Here is a 22,536-nt window from a genome sequence, read left to right on the forward strand (position 1 = left end):
TTATCCCACCAGAAAAGAATGTGTGATTTTGTTGTCTTCACGTGAGTACATTATCTTTTTCAGTACAGTATCATATTTTATATATTGGATGTAAGTATATTAGTAACCATCACCGCTTTTAAGGATTTATATGAACAAGCTCTTACGATTCAGTACAGATATCAAGTAAGTAGTTTGCAAAGTTGTATTTGCATAATTATCAAAATTTGGTTATGGCCAACAGATGTGCAGTATGGCATCATGAATTATGTGTTTCATTACGGATTATGATATGAATATGAATATTCCTAGAGTGGGGAAATAGAAGGATGGCAGTTTGAAAGCTATTTAGTTGCATAAATCTGCTGTTTTGAGAAAATAAATGATGTGTATACAATTCAGTTTTTACACCGAGTGAGAAAGGAACAACTAAAATACAACCCAAGCTTTTTTCGAATGAAATTAATGATACTTTCTCTCATATTCAATTATACATGTACATTGATACATTTCGAAATTCTATTTTGAACAAACTTGAAAATTTATCACTAACAGTGACTAAACTCATATCAATTTTGAAAGAGGACAAAAATTCAAGTTGAAAGGAGTTCCGGGCAGAAAAAGAAAAAGTTTTTTGAAATTTTGCAACTCTGCAGTATCACAAACACGCTGGATACGAATCGACAAAAAGCAGGAATCTATATACTAGGTGTTGAGCGCATACACATCTAAGAAAGCTGGTTACTGGGGATATGTGGAATCTATATACTAGGTGTTGAACGCATACACATCTAGGAAAGCTGGTTACTGGGGATATGTGGAATCTATATACTAGGTGTTGAACGTACACATCTAGGAAAGCTGGTTACTGGGGATATGTGGCATCTAATGGGGTCTAGGCGGTGATTGTGCACTTTCTCACCAGGTTCCTTGGGATATTCTGGAAGGGAAGAACCTTCTTCCACAACCCCTTTCTTTAACCCATATCTGTTTAGCAATATATCCCAATAGTTGGGAACATAAACGGTGGTTGTTGGTGGTGGAGTGGTTGTAGTGGTAGGGGTTGTACTGGTGGTGGCAGTGGTTGTGGAAGTTGTCGGTGGTGGTGTGGTTGTACTGGAGGTGGCAGTCGTTGTGGAAGGTGTCGGTGGTGGTGTGGTTGTACTAGAGGTGGCAGTCGTTGTGGAAGGTGTTGTAGTTATATCTGTCTTGATTGTTCCCACACTCAGAGACGGAATCACTATTGTCCTTCCTGTTGATTTCGTCGTAGTTGTCTTAAAGATTTTCGTCGTTGATTCAGGTGTGGTAGTCGTTGAAGTATTACTGTCCTCTGATTATGAATTGATTGATATTTTTCAGTTGTGTGCCCATTTTTGTTTTACATCTGCCCTACTTTGCACCCTATTTTATATATTCTTATTGGAAAGCTTCACGATATTGTAGTGTAGGGGGGAATATAAGATATTGCAAAACACATGGTTCCAAGTAAGGCAAATACTATTAATACAAAAACAAAATAAAGCACTCTCAAGCAAAACGCAAACCTGTCACCTAGCAAAGTTATGTTAGTGTTATAACTGATGGATTGGGGGTGCTAATTTCCCACTGAAGGGAGAGGTGATATATATGATGGAAATGTTTATTATACCATACCATAAACTGGAATTCGGGGCAAACTGATCGGACCGTCTGTTGGAATCTTTTCTAGTCGTATACTAAAGCTCTTAATGTAAACCAGGAAATCTCGAATAACGAGGAACAGCGCATTGTCCTTCACGAGTCGTCCAGATTTCTTTAAAATGATGTCTTGTATGACTTTCACGTTCTGGGTGTAGATGTTATCTAGAAAGTCAATGCTAAAGGATACTCCCACTTTCCCTGCTTTATCCCTGTCAGGAGAAAATAAATCTATTTTACTGTCTGTAGAATGAAAAGAGATCAATAGGCTGTCGATTATCAAGAATGAGTTTTCTTACGTTAAGGCGTGGACTTTACACTGGAGATAGAAATATTTGAATTCGCTGGTAAAGAAATATCTGTCCATCTGTAAAATGTATACAACAGTACAGCATTACCATACGAATGATACAATACTCAAAACTTCGACAATAGTAGTGATTTTTTGCAATCTCATACAATATAGAATAAACAGCGATTCTGATGGCTATATATATGTGATTATTTTCAATATCACAATATTCACGGAGTACTGATTTTTGTACTAACTTCGTCACATAAAGGCTCAGCTATATTTTGAAAATCCGATGAGGTGTGGTTGTCCATGTCCTCGGTGAAGTTACGATTGTAAATGGTAATGTTTATGTGGGCTCGGATTATTGCTGTCAGAAAAGAAATAAATCATGTCAATTCTTTTTAATTCATGTACTTAATGTAATGAATATGCTTCTGTTAGCAATGAATAATGAAAAATAATTGTATGAAGTTAAATTTTGACCGAGTACCATACTACATTACATATCATGTATATTATCAATTCGTTCAAATTGAGTTGTGAATCAAGACATATGACGTCATCAAACCCTGTCCAATGATACTTGTTGTACCTTTATGGTAGAGAAAATAAAGGGTGATTCCAAGTATGACGGCAATGGCCGCCAGGACAGCGATGATCATTAGGATGACCACCACAGTATTCCTTCGTCGGAGACTATCCTCGGAGTGACCCTTTGTTGTGTCTGACGCCGTGGTGGACCGGGCAAATGTAGAAAATGAAGAAAAACGGGAGTATTTTCCAAAGTCCGGGGTATCCCGGAGTGAACCTAGCATCCCTGGTAACCACCATGGCTGGGAGGGGTTATACCTCAAAGCAGGCTGTGAAAAGATTGCAGGAAATTTATATTAAATGACGAAGAGTTAAAAAAAAATATCATATCGTATTTTTTTAATTCACTGGGGGATGGGTGTAAATACAGAAATTATGAAAACAGTTGTCATACTGTAATTTTTGTATCCACACTCACCTAATTATACAATATCGACATTTGATTCGGTGGACATCACAGTTTATATGTGAATAACCTTTCATGGCATTTAGTCAGGCACAAATTGATTGATAATTTTACAACGAAATGAAATACAAACCAAATGTTAAAAAAGGTTAAGTCTTGTGGGGTTTTTTTTTTTTTCAAAATTAAAGTTGAAATGTACGATTCGGATTCTAAATACAAATCGCTGTGGGTTTTTTTTTTTTTTTTTTTTTTTTTTTTTTTTTTTTTTTTGTTGGTTTTTGTTTTTTATAATTGATGGATGAATATTCCACAAATGTTTACTGGAACGTAAAACATAATTTAAAAGAAGAAAATGTCACTAATTTCGAAGGAAATGTAAAAAATATATGAATTGTTGCATTTTAATTCTGATAATCTAATAATCTGTTCAAATTTTATCGAAAGGGTTTATAATTAATCTTAAAGCATAATTTCCTTTCATATATTCCTTTATGATATATTTGATAAGTTTCTGGAATTTTAATATTCGTCTTCAAACTCAGATTGTGTTCTTTTCATCCAAAGTGATTGACTTATTTTTCTATAAAAATTGCGAGAATAACTACAGGTATGTTATTTAATATAGATGTTTTAAAAGACAACAAAGAATCTGATTTATTCAAAAGAGAGTCAAGAATAACCTTTTTTTTTATTCTAAAGAATTGAGTTCAATCTTAAAGCACCATAGACTAAGAACAGACCTAAGTCACAGTTTCGGTTTGATCTCATTATTGAAATATGAATGAAATTCAATATATATATATATATATTCTTTTGCTTTCAGCACAAGGTCATCAAACTGGATGAAGTAATTAATGCAAAATAGAATTAATGTTTTACTTTAAAATTGCAAATTTGTAGCACCATGGGGTTTGGTTTGAAATTAAATTTAAAACCATTGGTTCCTGGTTGATGGATGGAATGGGGTTTTAAAATATTCAGTCAACACACGTAGTTTGCTATTCTGGAATTTTGGTAAAACAATATCAAGGCGTCAATTTATCAAAACCTGAGCTATTCGTGTATCAAGAATGTAAGATTTAGGACTTCGGTTATTGTCCTCATCATTGTTAAGTTCTGAAATGATGAACAACGTGAATAAATACATGGATAATACAGCCCATCTTCCACTCAATAATATACACACTGTGTCCTTGTGCTACATAGATATTTGTACATCAAGGAAGTTAAAAAGATACTTTAATCTGATTCTCTTGCTTCGATAATATTTACTCAAAAATAAATGAACGAAAAATATCATCTGCTATAAAGGTTGTTTTTTAATATGTGAAGATTACGTTCAAATCTACATTTCTTGAAATTTAATTCAATATATTCATGTTGAATGTTTCTATGAAGAGAGAGAGAGGGGGAGAGAGAGAATATTGATCGTTGCTAGTCATCCAATATTACATCAAATGTTTCATCAAACCAATGAGGAAGTGTAAATACCTGGAGGAAATCGAATTTGCCATTATACTTTTACTTTCATTCCAGCACATGTCATAGTGTTAATTCATATTATATTCTAATTTATTATTTTCGTTTTCTGTACTATTAAGAAACATGATTTATAAGAGAAAACTGGCACTGAATGCACTTTTCACACTTGGAGCGTTTAAATGAATAGGAACTTTTATTGAAGCAAATATACAAAATAATGAAGTCAACGGCCCAAGCGATGATGAAGCATTGCGTGAACGGCTTCCCTTGAAAATGCTTTTCGTCACGAAGCTTTCCACATACAGTGTAATGTAAAGGAATTGTCCTATGGACAGTGAATTAATAATTTGAATTATTTCTATTACCAGATTTAGGTTCCACAATACACCAGACATTGGCTAGGTTGTAGATATAAGAAGTTATCAATGATTGGTAAGAGATGGACATCTTTCCCATCGAGGGGTGGATTTTTTTTTCAACCTTTGGTTCTTTGACATAAATACGCACGGTGCGTATGAACATTCTTCATCAAAATGAATGTCACAAAGTGCAAAGATTATTTATTATATAATCGCGATGAGAAGCAATTCGTAGTCATCAATCACTGAAATCCTCCTAAGTACGATAACGTAATAGTTTTAATTCTTTGTATACTGCTGTATGTGTTCATCCACAGTCACAAAGCCATAAAACGGAAGAATTATATAATGTTAATTTTATGCTTTTACTATATAATGAGAAAATTAGTAATTGGATTACAAATATATAATTGTGGTATTTTAACTTGGTTTTTTTTTTCTCTCTGATTGGTTTATGTTTTTTCATATAAATAGGTATAAGGTTAATTTGCATCCAACACCTGTTTCTAGAGAAGAGGTCAGCAGAAGATCACTGTTGGTTTTGTCGAGCAGATTTCATGCAATCTTGTCAAAACCACAGCTAATCTCCATATCAATTAAAGCATGTTATTAACCCTGTTCTGTATCTGTCGACATATATACCCAATTTTCTCTTACAAAAGAAATTAGAGGTGGTTTGGTGTAAAACAATAATTTAAATATAGGATATTGTGTATTGGTATCTAAATCTACATGTATAATATATTAATCATTTTGTAAGATACTTAATAAAACATAATTAAGTAAAAGCAACTCAAAAACGAATTCAGAAGTCAAAATACGGTGAAGGTCCTCGAGCTCGTAATAAATTTAGACAATACTACACTTGTGTGAACTTTGAGATGTCATACAATATGCTTCGTTCATTTTCTGCATGCGTAGCCTTATAGCAGCTATTTATGTCATAATGCGTTTTACTGTCACTGCTTTATGATGATTTACAAACAGAGACCGGAGATGTACAAAAGTTAATTATAAAATCATTCCGTTATTTCAGTAGTTCTTCATAATCGTGCTGGCTTATATTAATCTCTTTGTGGTGTGCATGTGGGGCAAAATGGCTTCGTAAAAAGAGCTTCATTCAAATATAGTAAGGTATGGACACCTCATCCCTTTAACTCTCAAGAAAATTATTATACGCAGATTTCTCCTGTCATCTGAACTACCTTTGTCACAGGTCACTCAAATACCGGTGTTGTATACTAGTCTTTCTAGCCACCCCTCCCCGGAAAACTGACTATATAGCAATTTTCCTCCAGAAGTCTGACTATATAGCAGTTTTCCTCCGAACGTTTAGCTATATAGCAGTTTCCCCCCAAAAAGTGTGACTATATAGCAGTTTTCCTCCAGAAGTCTGACTATATAGCAGTTTTCCTCCGAACGTTTAGCTATATAGCAGTTTTCCCCCAAAAGTGTGACTATATAGCAGTTTTCCTCCGGGAGTCTGGTTATACAGCAGTTTTCCAGTGCATTCTATATTTTCCATTTGTATCACATAATTTTTCATTTACATTGTTTAATTTCATTTTGTATTTCAAAAACTTTCATTTGAATTGTATCCGAGGAATTGTTTGTTTTGGTTTGTTACGAAGGATTTCACTAGTCAACGTCCCTTCGAGAAATATTCACTCATATTGAGACGTCACCGGCTGAAATTAATGGAATGAATGAGAGCAATCATTAATCTAATTTGATTAACCGGTCCTCTTATTGAAATTATGATGTCAATAATTCAGCCAATGATGTTTCCTGATTGGATAAAATTTGAAAGATCTTTTCTATCAAATTTAGATAAATACACTGTAAATCATGAAAGATTATCGGGGGTAGTTTTCTTTTTTTAAAATACAAAGCAAGTTAGGCCTAAATTCAAAACTACATGAGGGAAATTAATTTTTGTTAAAAGAAAAAAGAAATTCCTGTAAAATTTGAAATAATGATAAAAATCTTCATTTGAATTCTTTTAAGATTCTAATAGTTTGTTTTCAAGGGAGTAAAATTACCTATATGAAAATTCACGATATTGGATTTTTTTCTTCAAATCTTACAGTGATTTTACTGGGAATCTTTAAAAAAATCTTAAAGAATGTCTGCAGAATACAGTGAAAATGTCTTGGACCAGATGAGATGCATGAACATATTTGAGAGTCTTCCTTGTAGGATAGATATATTTTCTATCAAGTGAATGAACTGCGGGTCCGACTTTACCACCTAGGTTTTAGTAGATGTATTCGAAAAATATTTTGATGACTATCTGGCAGTGCTACGTTTGATGACTATCTGACAGTGCTGCGTTTCATGACTATCTGACAGTGCTACGTTTCATGACTATCTAACAGTGCTCTTCCTCATCTACGTACCATTAGTAGATATAGACAATAAAGGCGATTTTATCAGTACAGAATGTGGGGAAAAAACTTTCTCCAATACTTGTATTAAAGGTCAAATGGGGTATCCAATTGGTGTATTAAAGGTTATATGATATAACCAATATATGTATCTAGGATATTGAAGGTAAGATGGGGTATCCAGTAATGGATATCTGATATGTGTATTGAAGATAAGATGGCATATTCATTGTATGTAACTGTGGTATTGAAGGTAAGATGAAATATCCAATATATGTACCTGTAGTACTGAAGGTAAGATGAAATATCCAATATATGTATTGAAGGTAAGATCAGGTATTCATTTTGTGCATTGTACAATGAAGTATCCAATATGTGTACTTAAAGTAAGATAAAATATTCAATACATATACCTGAGGTATTAAAGGTAAAATGAAATATTCAATACATGTACCTGAGGTATTAAAGGTAAGATGATGTATCCAATTTGTGTATCGAAGGTAAGATGAAGTATCCATGTAACTTGGGGTATTGAAGATACGATTGGGGTATCCGATATGTGTATCTGGGGTATTAAAGATACGATTGGGGTATTGGAAGATACGATTGGAGTATCCGATATGTGTATCTGGGGTATTAAAGATACGATTGGGGTATCCGATATGTGTATCTGGGGTATCAAAGATACGATTGGCCGATATGTGTATCTGGGGTATTGAAGATATGATTGGGGTATCCGATATATGTATCTGGGGTATTGAAGATACGATTGGGGTATCCGATATGTGTATCGAAGGTAAGATGACACGTCATGGAATTCATAAAGAGAAAGACGAGAGTAAAATGTTGTAGCATTCTATAGAAGATCAGTGCAAAAGTTGATTTATTGACGAAAAGTTTATGTATTTTTTATTTTGGTTTCTGGATGCTGGAACATTTCAACTCTACTTATAATATGTAATATGCAATTTTGAAAGAACGTTTAAAAATCGAGAAAATGTAGCTTTAATGCGAAAAGGACGAACGACTCTGTATTTTAAATGTAGCATTTAAAATACAGAGTCGTTCGTCCTTTTTGCAATTTTGTGCTGTTCTACAGGGACAGTTCCACAAACACATACGAAAAGAAATCTATGAAGCCAGATATATTTTTTCATCATAACTACATATAACAAATATTGTTAAGATATCGTAGAAGATTAAAATTATGTGTTATTAAAATTCTTCATGGATAAAATGATTTTGTCAATGGGTTTAATTTTTATATGAATACCTTATAACGTACTATGAGTTTGCATTTACGAACAAAGCAATCGCTTAAAACTAACACCTAAAGTAATATATATGTTTGGAACTCATTTGTCTTTGTACTTCCAATGAATATGATTGTGATATCACGTGGAGTTGTGTTTGTTCTCTATTTTTTCCTATTATTGTCTCGATAAACAAAATCACTAACCAACAACAACAAATTTGTACGTTACAGTATCGATGTTCTGACCGCTTGTCTGACCTATATATGACAGCGTTTACAATCTTACAACTAGTTTTTACGATATATGATCTTCCCAGGGCTTCAGCACAACACAGACGACAACTCATAGGTAATAAATTTACTTAGCAGAAGACGGCGAGAAAACACACCATGTGTAGGACATAGGGGAACTTTACCAAAAATTATTCAAATCATTAAAAGCTGGCTAATTCTGTTACAGTTTCAACGTTTTCATTTTACAGTAAGGAGCGTTTCTAGGAGTTCGATTCGTTTTCTTACAAGATGAATTGGAAGTTCTTTATGACCTTGTCAGATGTAGATAACTCAATTCATGCTTTAATATGTGATCCATTAACACTGTACAGCTGGGGTTTCAGAAAACCGTATATTTTTTTGTGCAGTGTAGAAGATAGGCCAATACATCAAAATAATTTCTAATATACATACTAAACAAGACCTCGTGATTGCACTAAGTTTCATGTCAACCATTCCTTTTGGATTTTTTATATTTACTGCTCAGGTTCTTTGATCTAGAACTTAGTAATGTGTGAGCCATAAGTTGGGGCAAGTGCGGAGTCTTACTGCCGCGCACTCTGTCAGCGTGGTGTTACGACGAGACTGTGACGATGTTACGACGAGACTGTGACGATGTTACCGTCAGACTATAGACGTTAATGGGGATGTTACAAAGCTACAATGTTAAAGAAGCTTTGCAATAGTGGAATGTTTCAGAAAGCGAAGAGACGTATAAACACTGTACAGCTGGGGTTAAACTGTTAGACCATCAAATCATCGTAACATCAAACTACTGTTTCTCAATAAAATATGTTTAAATTAAATTAATTAAAACTATTGGGACGTCATCCAATAGCATTTTTGGGGGGAGGGGGTTGTTGTTGTTTTGTTTGTTTTTTAACGAACTCATTCCACAATGAAAATGGAATGAACTTTACTTATGGTTATCAAGAGAAATCTATTAGTATAATCAAAACCTAATTTTCTATAACTTTAATGGCCCTGAACGTATTGATTTGCTACTTGAAAATGTCATGTTTTATTGTTTATACACTAAGAGAATTAATCAATACAATTATTCTAATCTTTAAAATATAAATATGCACATGATTCCTTCACTTATCAAATGAATAATATGTAACCTAGAAAGCTAGAAAAAGACTACAATATGTTTGGACCTGTTTTGGCTCCTATAATAAGTTTTGCTGTTTATGCTACTACCCCAAAACAAAAACAAACTATTAAAACCCGGTAGCAGACAAAGAAATGCTTTTTTCTGATATCATATTTCAAGAATGGCCCAAATTATATGAAAAATTAATATTCTTGCTTTTGTCCCATAAAACTTGGGGGGGGGGGGGGGGATATATTTCTTATCGCTTTGAAAGAAAGTGAAGATGCAAAGGTGCGATGATATGTTGGTGCAATGACACAGTGGCGATGAGGGCAGTGATACGAGAGTTTCACCGGTACCATCAACATTATCTTTGTACCATTGTACTATCATCCTGATGATATCGCCATTGTACTATCGTATCGTGGCCATGGTACTATCGTATCGTGGCCATGGTACTATCGTATCGTCGCCATTGTACTATCGTATCGTGGCCATGGTACTATCGTATCGTCGCCATTGTACTATCGTATCGTCGCCAAAAACCAGTATCATCTGCCTTAACACGGAGGCGATGATAGTAGATAATATATAAAGACATTGCGGCTCTATAGACAAATGCTTAGTCGTCCTAGGTATGAAAACAAAATGTTCTCCATCACCCGTAAATTAGTTGCACAATGGATGGCATGGAATAAATGTCACATGGCAAGCTTATTTATGGTTAGTTGCCACATTAAAGTATGTCTTAAAACAAATGAATGTTACCGAGCAGAGTGTTATTAACACATTGAAAAATAGGGGTCAAGGCTGTGTGGCTCATTAAGAAACTGCAGTCGAAATGTGAGCAATATTCCTTTAACAATTCCTATACACGACTGGTAATTGATTACAGAAAATAGAATAGATTAATTAATTTAGCTTCAAAATTAGGAAGACATTTCTTTTCTCCTTTTAATATATTTGAAACCGTATGAAGTATAATTGTTATATAAAACGAAAGAAAACATTGTCTTTTTTTTTCAGAGACTGTCTCCACTAGACAGCTTAAACTTCCCGAATAATCAATCATACGGTTCCTGAAAGCGTGAACAAATACGATCAGCCTGTCTGCTTTTCCCAATAAGTGACGCATCAAAGGATTGAATGTGAAGAAAATCAATGAGGTGTGTCATTCACATATCCTAATAAAAAAAATGTAGTCACTATATATACATAAAGTGAAAAAAGTCTTATATGAAGAAATCTTGGGAGGAATTCTGACATTTAAAAAACCAACGCATTGCAAATATTCTTTGTGGTTTGCCTCTCACTTTCTACACCTTTGCATTTAGGCGAATTAAAGAAATGATTCATAACGAGCATGTCACTAAAGATTTGCATAGCTGTTACCAACATTTCAAAACTCATTTTGTATAAATTAACATTGATCACATTGATTAAATTGAACAATACAATTATAACCCGTAGTGTCGGGTCTACAAAGATATAAAACGATAAAATGACCCAGAGTCACGAACGATGAAAATTGTCAAATCTGCAAGGTTACTTGTCTCTTCCTCAGGATGAAGAAGCTTATAATATGCATGTAGAAAATAAAGAAATTAAAAAGAAAACAGCACACACTTTCTGAGGTAAACTAACTAATCCTAATCTACAATTAACTACATTGTTGTTTTGATAAAAGATCAAACTTCATAAAATTCGTCCGATCAGTTCGACATACATGTACTACATGCTAGAGAGAGAGAGAGAGAGAGAGGGGGGGGGGAGAGAGTCTTTTAATTTCAATGGATCTGAAGATGTTTTTCTTTCACACAGTTGTCTGTCAAACATGTCTATTCTTAATTAGGCCTTGTTTAATTATAGTCAATTAACGATAATATACAATGTATATGCATATCAAGCAGCATTGATGTTTGTAAACAAGATGAATTTCTTTCTAAAAATTTACCGAGAAGAGTTAAGGTATTGTCATAGGATAAATCTAGATGATGTAGTAGAAGAGTTAAGGTATTTTTATAAGATAAATCTAGAGGATGTAGTAGAAGAGTTAAGGTATTATCATAAGATAAATCTAGAGGATGTAGTAGAAGAGTTAAGGTATTATCATAAGAAAAATCTAGAGAATGTAGTAGAAGAGTTAAGGTATTATTATAAGATAAATCTAGAGGATGTAGTAGACGAGTTAAGGTATTATTATAAGATAAATCTAGAGGATGTAGTAGACGAGTTAAGGTATTATCATAAGATAAATCTAGAGGATGTAGTAGAAGAGCTAAGGTATTATTATAAGATAAATCTAGAGACTGTAGTAGAAGAGTTAAGGTATTATCATAAGAAAAATCTAGAGAATGTAGTAGAAGAGTTAAGGTATTATTATAAGATAAATCTAGAGACTGTAGTAGAAGAGTTAAGGTATTATCATAAGATAAATCTAGAGGATGTAGTAGAAGAGCTAAGGTATTATTATAAGATAAATCTAGAGACTGTAGTAGAAGAGTTAAGGTATTATCATAAGAAAAATCTAGAGAATGTAGTAGAAGAGTTAAGGTATTATTATAAGATAAATCTAGAGACTGTAGTAGAAGAGTTAAGGTATTATCATAAGATAAATCTAGAGAATGTAGTAGAAGAGTTAAGGTATTATTATAAGATAAATCTAGAGGATGTAGTAGACGAGTTAAGGTATTATTATAAGATAAATCTAGAGACTGTAGTAGAAGAGTTAAGGTATTATCATAAGATAAATCTAGAGGATGTAGTAGAAGAGTTAAGGTATTATTATAAGATAAATCTAGAGACTGTAGTAGAAGAGTTAAGGTATTATCATAAGATAAATCTAGAGGATGTAGTAGAAGAGTTAAGGTATTATTATAAGATAAATCTAGAGGATGTAGTAGACGAGTTAAGGTATTATTATAAGATAAATCTAGAGGATGTAGTAGACGAGTTAAGGTATTATCATAAGATAAATCTAGAGGATGTAGTAGAAGAGTTAAGGTATTATTATAAGATAAATCTAGAGACTGTAGTAGAAGAGTTAAGGTATTATCATAAGAAAAATCTAGAGAATGTAGTAGAAGAGTTAAGGTATTATTATAAGATAAATCTAGAGAATGTAGTAGACGAGTTAAGGTATTATTATAAGATAAATCTAGAGGATGTAGTAGACGAGTTAAGGTATTATCATAAGATAAATCTAGAGGATGTAGTAGACGAGTTAAGGTATTATTATAAGATAAATCTAGAGACTGTAGTAGAAGAGTTAAGGTATTATCATAAGATAAATCTAGAGGATGTAGTAGAAGAGTTAAGGTATTATTATAAGATAAATCTAGAGACTGTAGTAGAAGAGTTAAGGTATTATCATAAGATAAATCTAGAGGATGTAGTAGAAGAGTTAAGGTATTATTATAAGATAAATCTAGAGGATGTAGTAGAAGAGTTAAGGTATTATTATAAGATAAATCTAGAGGATGTAGTAGACGAGTTAAGGTATTATCATAAGATAAATCTAGAGGATGTAGTAGAAGAGTTAAGGTATTATTATAAGATAAATCTAGAGACTGTAGTAGAAGAGTTAAGGTATTATCATAAGAAAAATCTAGAGAATGTAGTAGAAGAGTTAAGGTATTATTATAAGATAAATCTAGAGAATGTAGTAGACGAGTTAAGGTATTATTATAAGATAAATCTAGAGGATGTAGTAGACGAGTTAAGGTATTATCATAAGATAAATCTAGAGGATGTAGTAGACGAGTTAAGGTATTATCATAAGATAAATCTAGAGGATGTAGTAGACGAGTTAAGGTATTATTATAAGATAAATCTAGAGACTGTAGTAGAAGAGTTAAGGTATTATCATAAGATAAATCTAGAGAATGTAGTAGAAGAGTTAAGGTATTATTATAAGATAAATCTAGAGACTGTAGTAGACGAGTTAAGTTATTATCATAAGATAAATCTAGAGGATGTAGTAGAAGAGTTAAGGTATTATCATAAGATAAATCTAGAGGATGTAGTAGAAGAGTTAAGGTATTATCATAAGATAAATCTAGAGGATGTAGTAGAAGAGTTAAGGTATTATCATAAGATAAATCTAGAGGATGTAGTAACAGGGTTGTAGTAATAGCAATAGTCAGCTGCCGGACATTTACTGTGTGCAAGTACTCGACTTACACAAAATGTAATATCGTAAAACCAGTTCTGAATGAAACGTTAACTTCTTCATAGTAAGCAGATTAATGAGATGCAGATAATGTAACCTCTCTCTCTCTCTCTCTCTCTCTCTCTCTCTCTCTCTCTCTCTCTCTCTCTCTCTCTCTCTCTGACTTGTGCTGACAAGTGTGAATCCTCAATCAAAAATAACATCTGTATGTGCATTAAAGCATTGAAAATATTGACCTCGTGAAAATGCTTTCATTAAGGTTGAAGACCTAGATGTTTTTGTTAGTAGTTGGTTTAATCAAGGTCTACACTAGCATTATTCCTTCACAAAGAAGAGAGAGAGAGAGAGAGAGAGAGAGAGAGAGAGGCATCATGAATTCATTCAGTTTTAGCAGTTATAACCTATTTGACTTATAAAAGTCATTTTGGGCAATAAAGCTCAACTTATTTAAGACAAACATTTATCAGAGTATATTGTTTACAGCATGAGATATATAGGTGAATCTGTGGTTGGTGTTTAAGCATGGTTACGGAGGTCGCAGTGAATTAGAACACAAAATCGTTCACGTTTTCATGAATTATTCTGTAGTAGGTCCCTTCCAATTAAAACAAAGATATGGAAATCGTAAGCAGTAAATTAACTGAAAAGAAACCTGGAAAACAAATCATCAAGCCAGATCAAACCCCCCAATCACCCTCTCAAGATATTTTATATGCCGTATTTGTAGACAGAACATATGCCTTATATGAGAATCGTGAATGCACAGACAGGCAGACAGACAGATAGGACAATGTTTTGCAGATATAAATATATGTGATGAGTTTGCTTAATTTTTTGTTTGTTTCATTTTGAGAATTTTTCACACCAGCTCTAGGTACATGTAAGTTAGACTCGAGCGTGACACTCTGGGCCGTAGCAGTGTATCAAGGCCTGCCGCGACGCGACGCCTCAGTTTTTAAGGACTCTTTCAAAAGACCCGCAACTCTCTCTTCTAAATGCCGAGCGCCTTGCAAGGGAGCAGGCTCTACTTATTTTTACATCCAATGTCGGACGCAGTCAACCAAGGAAGGATCGGGGCTCGAACCTCCCGGTCTCGAAGCGATCTCTCTGACCACTGAGCCACCGCGACCGGTGTGTGTGTAGAGGATGCAACCAATCTAACTTTACTGTATACAGCTTTATTGCTCGGAAAGAAAATAAGAATCATGAAACAGAGAATAAACAAAAAAAAAAACAAAAAAAAAAAAACAACAACAACCGAATTTCGCTTAGCAAATGACAAACTTAACAAATTTAAAGCTGTGTGCAGTAATTAAGATAAAGTTCGAAGATGGTGAGCATTACTGTCCACATGCACTTTCTTCCTTGATAAAAATACATGGAATAGAATAGGTTACGAGCATTTGAAAACGAAACTATGGATTACGTGCTCATTGTTTTCTTCTTCGAATATGCTTCAAAATGACTAAAATTTGTCATATGATATCTAAATTATGAATTAATTCATTTCATCGAGACAATTCTATTTTTTGTACATAATACTCAAAGTATTCATTATTCAGTATGAGGTCGCCAAAATGTCTCTAGATTTGATTTGACATTTCAATATTAAACACCATATATACATAAATTTAAGTATTTCGTTAAGAAATAGCCAATAGTACATTTTTTCATTATACTTTCTCGTCCATATACATATATCGCACTCTAATATAATTGGTCTGACTTTATTTAATAGAAAATGAAATATTTTTATGCGAAACGGAAATTAATGATTACTTCTGAAAAAGCCGTCAAAGAAGCGGATCTCAAACAAGAAAATTAGGATGCAATATCACTCAGTATATATTTGGTGAACTTCGTTCTCATATTCCTGAAGATTTGTTGTAACGTCATTGAAGTTTTTTTTAAACACATGTCTCTCTTAAAAATACAGACAAGTTCGTTATAGTTTGATATATCCATCTAAGTTATAATATACTTACCTTAAAAACTTCAGGGTCTACAGCCTCGCTTTGAGTTTGTTTAACTTCCGTTATTTCCGTTTCAACATTAGATTCCACAATGCTATCGATATCGGGAAAATCTCCAAATCCCAACTTCATATCCATAAGTTCCATCCATTTCGGTGGTTTATCACGGGTGAAAGAAATATCAGGTAAAGAATTGGACCGGGGTGCCAAGGTTTTGCCAACAGAAATTCGCCTCTCTTTTAGTGAACTGTTATCCTGAAAGAATACCTGCAATTCTTCATCATCTCCTGTTTCGTTCTTTAATATCCACTTACGAACTTCAAAATCATTTTGATTCGTTTGAGGACGCGGTGCTTTGTCGAGGTACGGGCAATAATCCTTCTCCGGAATCACTACAACATCATCCTTGACATCATCATGAATTGGGACTGTTGTGCCATCCTCATTAGGTTCACTGTCTTTTCGGTTTTTCCTGGGTGGCTTGTCAAGGTATGGGCAGTAATCCTTTGAAGGGATGTACACATTTTCAATAACGGGACTAGACAAGTTTCTAACATCTTCCGGTAGGGAAAATGTTCTTTGAAACTTTGGTGGAACTTTTATAGGATTTGGTAATTTTCCTCTAAGTTCTTCTTGAATGTAGTCATGACGATCTACTGATTCATCACCATCATCTACGGCAACCACGTTGTTTTGGGCCATTTTCGATTCTTGAATTAAATTAGATCCATTATTTGTGTTATTCAATTGTTTTTCAATTGAATCCAATTGATTTTCACCTTCGGATTTCTTAAGCTTTCTTCTTAGATTGGAATCCAGTAAGTTTCGCCATTTTGGTTTCGTTGTAGCACTTTTCTCCTGAGAAATTTTTCGCGTGATCCATTTTCGCCAGACAGATCCAAATTCTTTTTCCTGATCAGTTGGCAATATCTTTATCTTTTGTGGGTCTTCGTCATCCATCACCGCGATTTGTGAGTATTCTATATTGTTTTACAACATTATGTTAATTCATGTAATTCGTCAATCATATATGAATTCAAGGCAATCATTCAATGAGATATTTAAACACCTGTATCGGCACGGCGTGTAGTACACTAGTTGCAGAGAATTTCATGAACAACACATAGCCCTGCAAGCACAGGTCATACTTACTTCTAAGGGGAAAAAATATCTACATGTACATAATTAATATGTTGCTACAAAGCCTTGTCACATTATTTCAAGACAGCGTGTAACGCGAATTTATGATTCCGATGTATGGCTTTGCATATAATTAAATCTCGAAAGGTAAGATTGTGAAAAATGACCATTACATGGTACACCACGTGCCAATCACAGGTTTCCACGCCTGTTTTAAGACGCATCATCGTATTAAGAAATTACCAAACTTTCAATGATTATATCCCATGAACACCGGGAGAAACCTCGAATGTTAAGTAAACATAACTTTGTTGCTTTTTTGTATAATTTATGAACAGAGTCAAAGGCAGAGTGTTGTAACTGTCATTCGGAATTTCTATCTTAATTCTTATATACATATTTCCATACTATTCGAGAAAATTTATGCTTGATATTGCAATAATTTATGAATAGTTATCGTGCAATTGACATTTATGATCATAAAAGTGTCTGCATCTATAAGAGGATAAAATGGAATAGAGAGTTCTTTCTCTAAATACCAATTTATAAAATTTTATATATTGCAATACCACATTATGAATTCTGAAATTAGAAATATTTTTATGAAGTCTACAACCATACGTAATAACTGAATTAACGAAAAACAGTTCCACTAATGGAATACGGTATTAATTTCGCATGCAATTTTATGCCAATGGCAAATCCGTTTAAAGAACACGAATTTACCGTTATAAATGTCTCTTATTTAATAAGGAATAAATGTGACATACAGTAAATATCAGTGAATGGGAAAAAATATATCAGATATCTTATTGGTGATTTAAAAAAAAATCAAATTCAAAGTCGTTACCAAGAATAAATGGAATTCTGAAAATAAAACTAACTCGACACAATATATTTTTTGTTACATTAACGGCAATTATGTTAATAGAATATCATTACAAAACATTCGAAAGGAAAAAATGTAAAACGAAATGATGACGTAGAACTGCAAAATTCTCTCCCTTTTTTGAATATGTTTGGGTGTTTGGTTTACGTCCCTTTGTAAATTGTTCACCCATATTGAGACGTCACCAGCTGTAGGTAAAGTTCCATATTCATTTAGACCTAAGCCTGGCGCTTAGGGCCGTTTATGCTGCTGCGACACGTGATCTCAGTTTTAAGGTCTCATCCGAAAGACCCGCGACTTTCACTACTAAGTGTCGAGCGCTTGGCGAAGGAGCAATATCTACCTATTTTTACATGTATGTCTCAATCTGGACGTGGCCAGGATACGAGCGAGGCTCGAATCAACGCCCTCTCGTTGACAAAGCGTTCATTCTGACCACCGGGCCAGCGAGACCAGTACGTGAAAATGTACAGCAATAATAGATGTAAACTTATAATAAAAACCTTTAGAAAAGTATTAAGACTGTTGGCATGATTTTATCTAATTTTCTACTGACTTCATATGTCATAAATATATCACATCACAGTGCATAGTGATAATTCCACTGTTTTCGACATAGCCTGCTTGGTCATTTCCAAGTGATTCACATTTTTATATCTATATTCAATTATTTTTTTCATTCTTATCAAACGACTAATACTTACCCTTGCTAACAGAAAAAATTGTCTGAAGTACAGGCCGATTTTAAACTAGGGAAATTGCTAAATCCTGTTATAATTCGAACTCATCATAAATAACTGGACGGGATGAGAAATCAATTTGTAAAATTCAATTAGAATTGACCGACGGGAAATTAGACATAAAAAAAACACAATGGTTCCACGGTATAAGGAATGTAAACGGATGTGCGTAGTTACACAAAAACCCACACCAAACAAATTTTAAAGAACAGAATCATCTTTTATTTTTCCTTTACCGTCAACGTCTTATTGTGTTCAGCACAATTGTCTTATAAATGATGAATATTTGAAAATCACGAATCAATTATAAAAATTATGCAATGGTAAGGTAGAATAACAAACTGCAGAGGGCCTCTATTCTACGTAGTTGTGGTGAACCGTCTTCCAAAACATATAAAAGAGTTTGCATATCTAGTTCTAACCTTTATTTATAATTCATAGAAGTCATATTTGATAAGCCTTTGCAAAAGGAACATGAAAAGAAATTTGAAAGTCTAATAAGATGAAATTTGAGTGCAATTGAATTTCTAAGAGAAAAGGTGGCGACCTGTAGTGTTACCTGTTAGTTTTAATGTCCTTTCCGTGGTTGGAGAAGGCAATGATAAATTCAGGTCTCTACTCTAAAGTGGCTGACATTGACCATCCCAGGCCGATTTTAAAGTGAAAAACAGAAATAAATTAAAACTCTTGACATATGCATCTACATCTGAATTATTCATCGCATTATTGAAATTATAAACCGAATTCTTCATAAACCAAATTCTTTATAGACATCCTTTCAAAAAGCAGCAAGCTAGGAGTTGCTATGTAAATGATGTTCTTAAAGCAAAAGGAGAGAAACGCAGACATACATTTTTTCACCAGTATGAAAATATTGGTAATAATTTTCCAGATTGACGCAAACACATTGAGATGTTTTATCACTTACATGTATATGATGGTTCCTGTGGTACAAAATTTTGAAAATGATACAATTTTCGACTGAGTTCCAAGTGTCTTTCACATTTGAATTGTTGATAATTTTGCACTGATCCGCCTCACTATATACCTATTATTTATCGAGGAGTTTTTACATTTCCTACTATTTTTCAATAGTTTTGCTGGTCTTTGTTTGATCCAGTCGTGTGTAAATATCAGGGTATGACGCCAGAGTCTTTGCTCAACTATCTATTTTGTATTGCTTATAGGAGTTGAGATTGATCACTGTTCATTATCTTCACCTTTCATGATCACATTTGAGAAATTTTCGGGGAAATCTTGTACATGATTGGCGTTCTGCATTTTCTGCAATTTGATTTTTGAAATAAATTTTTCGCCATTTATGCGTATTCGCAATACAAAATTTATTACTTTATCAAAGTCGGCGTATAAATACTGGTATATACATGGATATAATTTATCAATATAAGAGCATGTCATCAAGAAAAATAAACTGATTATGACATGTGTTATTTATAAATGAACCCATGACACAATTGATAATAGATAAGCCTATGTTCAGCTTGTCTTTTGCAAAAAAATTAAGATTGCAATGATGACTTTTCATCAATCAGAAATTTCTTAGAAATTAACAATCGTTGTTTTATCACAGAAATGGATAATTCAAGATGGAAATCTAGCTTTATTTTTTGTCATAATTTCTTTCAACTTCTATGTTTCTTAAGTATAAACCATCAATAGATATATAATATACATGTAAATGCATTTCCCCTTTTTGTAGGAAACGCGATAATTTAGTTATAGAGTTACCATTGTTTAGTGGGTTTTTTTTCAAGCTCTGTTTATTCTCAAATATGTTTATGGAATATTTTTCAATAAATCAAACATAAAAACATATTGATTTCCACGTGAGGGCTTATCGTAATATCGAGATTTCGCAAAAACTAACAAGAACCTTGATTTAGAACCAAGTCAGTTGACATAGAAATGTTTTCAGTCTTAAATTTTATTTTAACAATTCACAGTCTGGTCTGTAACCCTGTAGAGAATTAAAGAATAATTGAATATGTGATATAAGAAAAAGTAAATGATTTATAATTTTTCATGAACAACAAAAAATATTGACGGTGTTTTTTTTTTTTATTATTCTTTTACAATTACATGCACTATTCTTTAGTGGGTGTATTGCTATTTTCAGAACGTGTCCTATTCTTGGACATTTTTTGGTCACTGTTGTATCGATGGAAAAAAAAAAAACTTTCCATCTATAGTTTTAACAACCTAGAAATTATTAAAGTATGAATGAAATTTCCAAGAGCATGGTATACGGTTTAACGGAAGGTCCCACGCTATGACCACTGTTCCGGTGATGAGGAATGGTCCTGGCTGCAGTGGAGTCTCTCTGACTGAAGGCTGTACATTTTTGGTGAAATTGTTTTATTAATAACATGCTGTAATAAATATTCTGCCAGGCTGTTAATGCCGACATTAATTTTGCGCCACTATCTGTGCTGTATTTTCCGACCTTCGTTCTACTGTACCAAACTAAACATTCCAGTTGGCTTGTTATGTACACAAATTCGTGGACAAGGGATTACAGCATTTATGGAAAGGGGATTGTTTTAAAATGAGTGATTTATTGTACGGGTAAAACTTGTATCTTCTTCCGGCAACGGGAAGTAATAATTCTCAATTTATTTTGGACTATATATAATTATAAACTGATATTATAATGTAATATAAAATAAATGATTACAAAATGGATTGTTTTAAAATGAGTGATTTATTGTACGGATAAAACTTTTAACTTCTTCCGGCAAGAGGGAGTAACAATTCTCAATTTATTCTGAACCATATATAATTATAAACTTACACTATGTATGTAATATAACCGATAGTATGTATGTATGTAATTTAAACTTATATCATGAATGTTAATACTAGCAGATATTATGCAAGGGGACAGTTTTCCAACAAGGTTGGATCATGCTTAAGTACATTTGGCTAGAGTGCATTTTTGCATATATATTTTCTGTTTAAATGATTTTTGCCACGTTATATTTAATTTGTTTTGAAGTTTGTCCTTTACATATGTCCAAAGGTTTTTGTGATATTTTTCAAAAGCGTACAGAATTACAAAACAAATACCTTCGTTGTAAATTCTTGAACATGTGTTGTTTGATAAATTAATTCTGATTGGTAATTTGCTTGTAAGGAATTTAACCGTAAGATATGTTATGCATTCTGTAGAAAATGAATAAATAATTACTTTATGATGATATGAAACTTTCCTCAATGCAAAACAGTTATTGAAGTTTTTATTATCCATGATGATGATAATAATAATAATATGCATATTTTTGCTATGACACTCTAGCATTTTGTGTTGGACGAATATATTTACAATACTTTATTTGTCAGATTTTTATTTTCAATTTTACATCCAAGCTTGTCTACATATTGTAGAATAGTGGGATTGGAATTCAAACAATTGTTAATCTATATAATTTGAAAACACCAAAATATTTACATAACATTTAATTAAAGTCTGACATACACTCGGGGTTTTGAACTATCATTGAATGTATTTCACCCAGATACACCGTCAAATCTATCACATTTATTATAGTGAATAAAATGTTCCTTTGCCAAGCGCCAGGCAACAGAAGAAAACGTCACGGGTTTTTCGGATATGATCTTTAAAAGGGAGGTTCCATGCCACAGTAAGCAATGGCACGATAGAACACTCACTGTTGTGACCTTCAGCGCCGTGCATAGGTCAAACTTCCAATGCTGGCATTTTCATTGTGACGTAAAATAGCAGACAAAACAAAGTCTAGATGTTCCATATTTGGCCTATCACAAAAACTTTAAATATTCAATA

At 33.2% G+C, this 22,536-nt stretch overlaps 1 protein-coding gene across 1 annotated transcript in view; it reads right to left on the minus strand.

Annotated features, from left to right (window-relative positions):
* Positions 1 to 18,878, minus strand: part of LOC125660113 (fibrillin-2-like) — a 64,078-nt gene extending 45,200 nt beyond the window's left edge. Inside the window, exons 1-6 of the mRNA XM_056150763.1 lie at positions 18,678 to 18,878; positions 15,957 to 16,924; positions 2,544 to 2,811; positions 2,206 to 2,318; positions 1,956 to 2,023; positions 1,633 to 1,868 (exon numbers count right to left, since the gene is read on the minus strand). Of these exons, the coding sequence (XP_056006738.1) occupies positions 1,633 to 1,868; positions 1,956 to 2,023; positions 2,206 to 2,318; positions 2,544 to 2,811; positions 15,957 to 16,904 (1,633 nt within the window). The 5' untranslated portion in view covers positions 16,905 to 16,924; positions 18,678 to 18,878. The remainder of the gene's footprint in view (positions 1 to 1,632; positions 1,869 to 1,955; positions 2,024 to 2,205; positions 2,319 to 2,543; positions 2,812 to 15,956; positions 16,925 to 18,677) is intronic.
* Between the last annotated feature and the right edge of the window lie 3,658 nt (positions 18,879 to 22,536).

The sequence above is a fragment of the Ostrea edulis genome, chromosome 9, assembly GCF_947568905.1.
Source record: "Ostrea edulis chromosome 9, xbOstEdul1.1, whole genome shotgun sequence".
Classification (NCBI taxonomy): domain Eukaryota; kingdom Metazoa; phylum Mollusca; class Bivalvia; order Ostreida; family Ostreidae; genus Ostrea; species Ostrea edulis.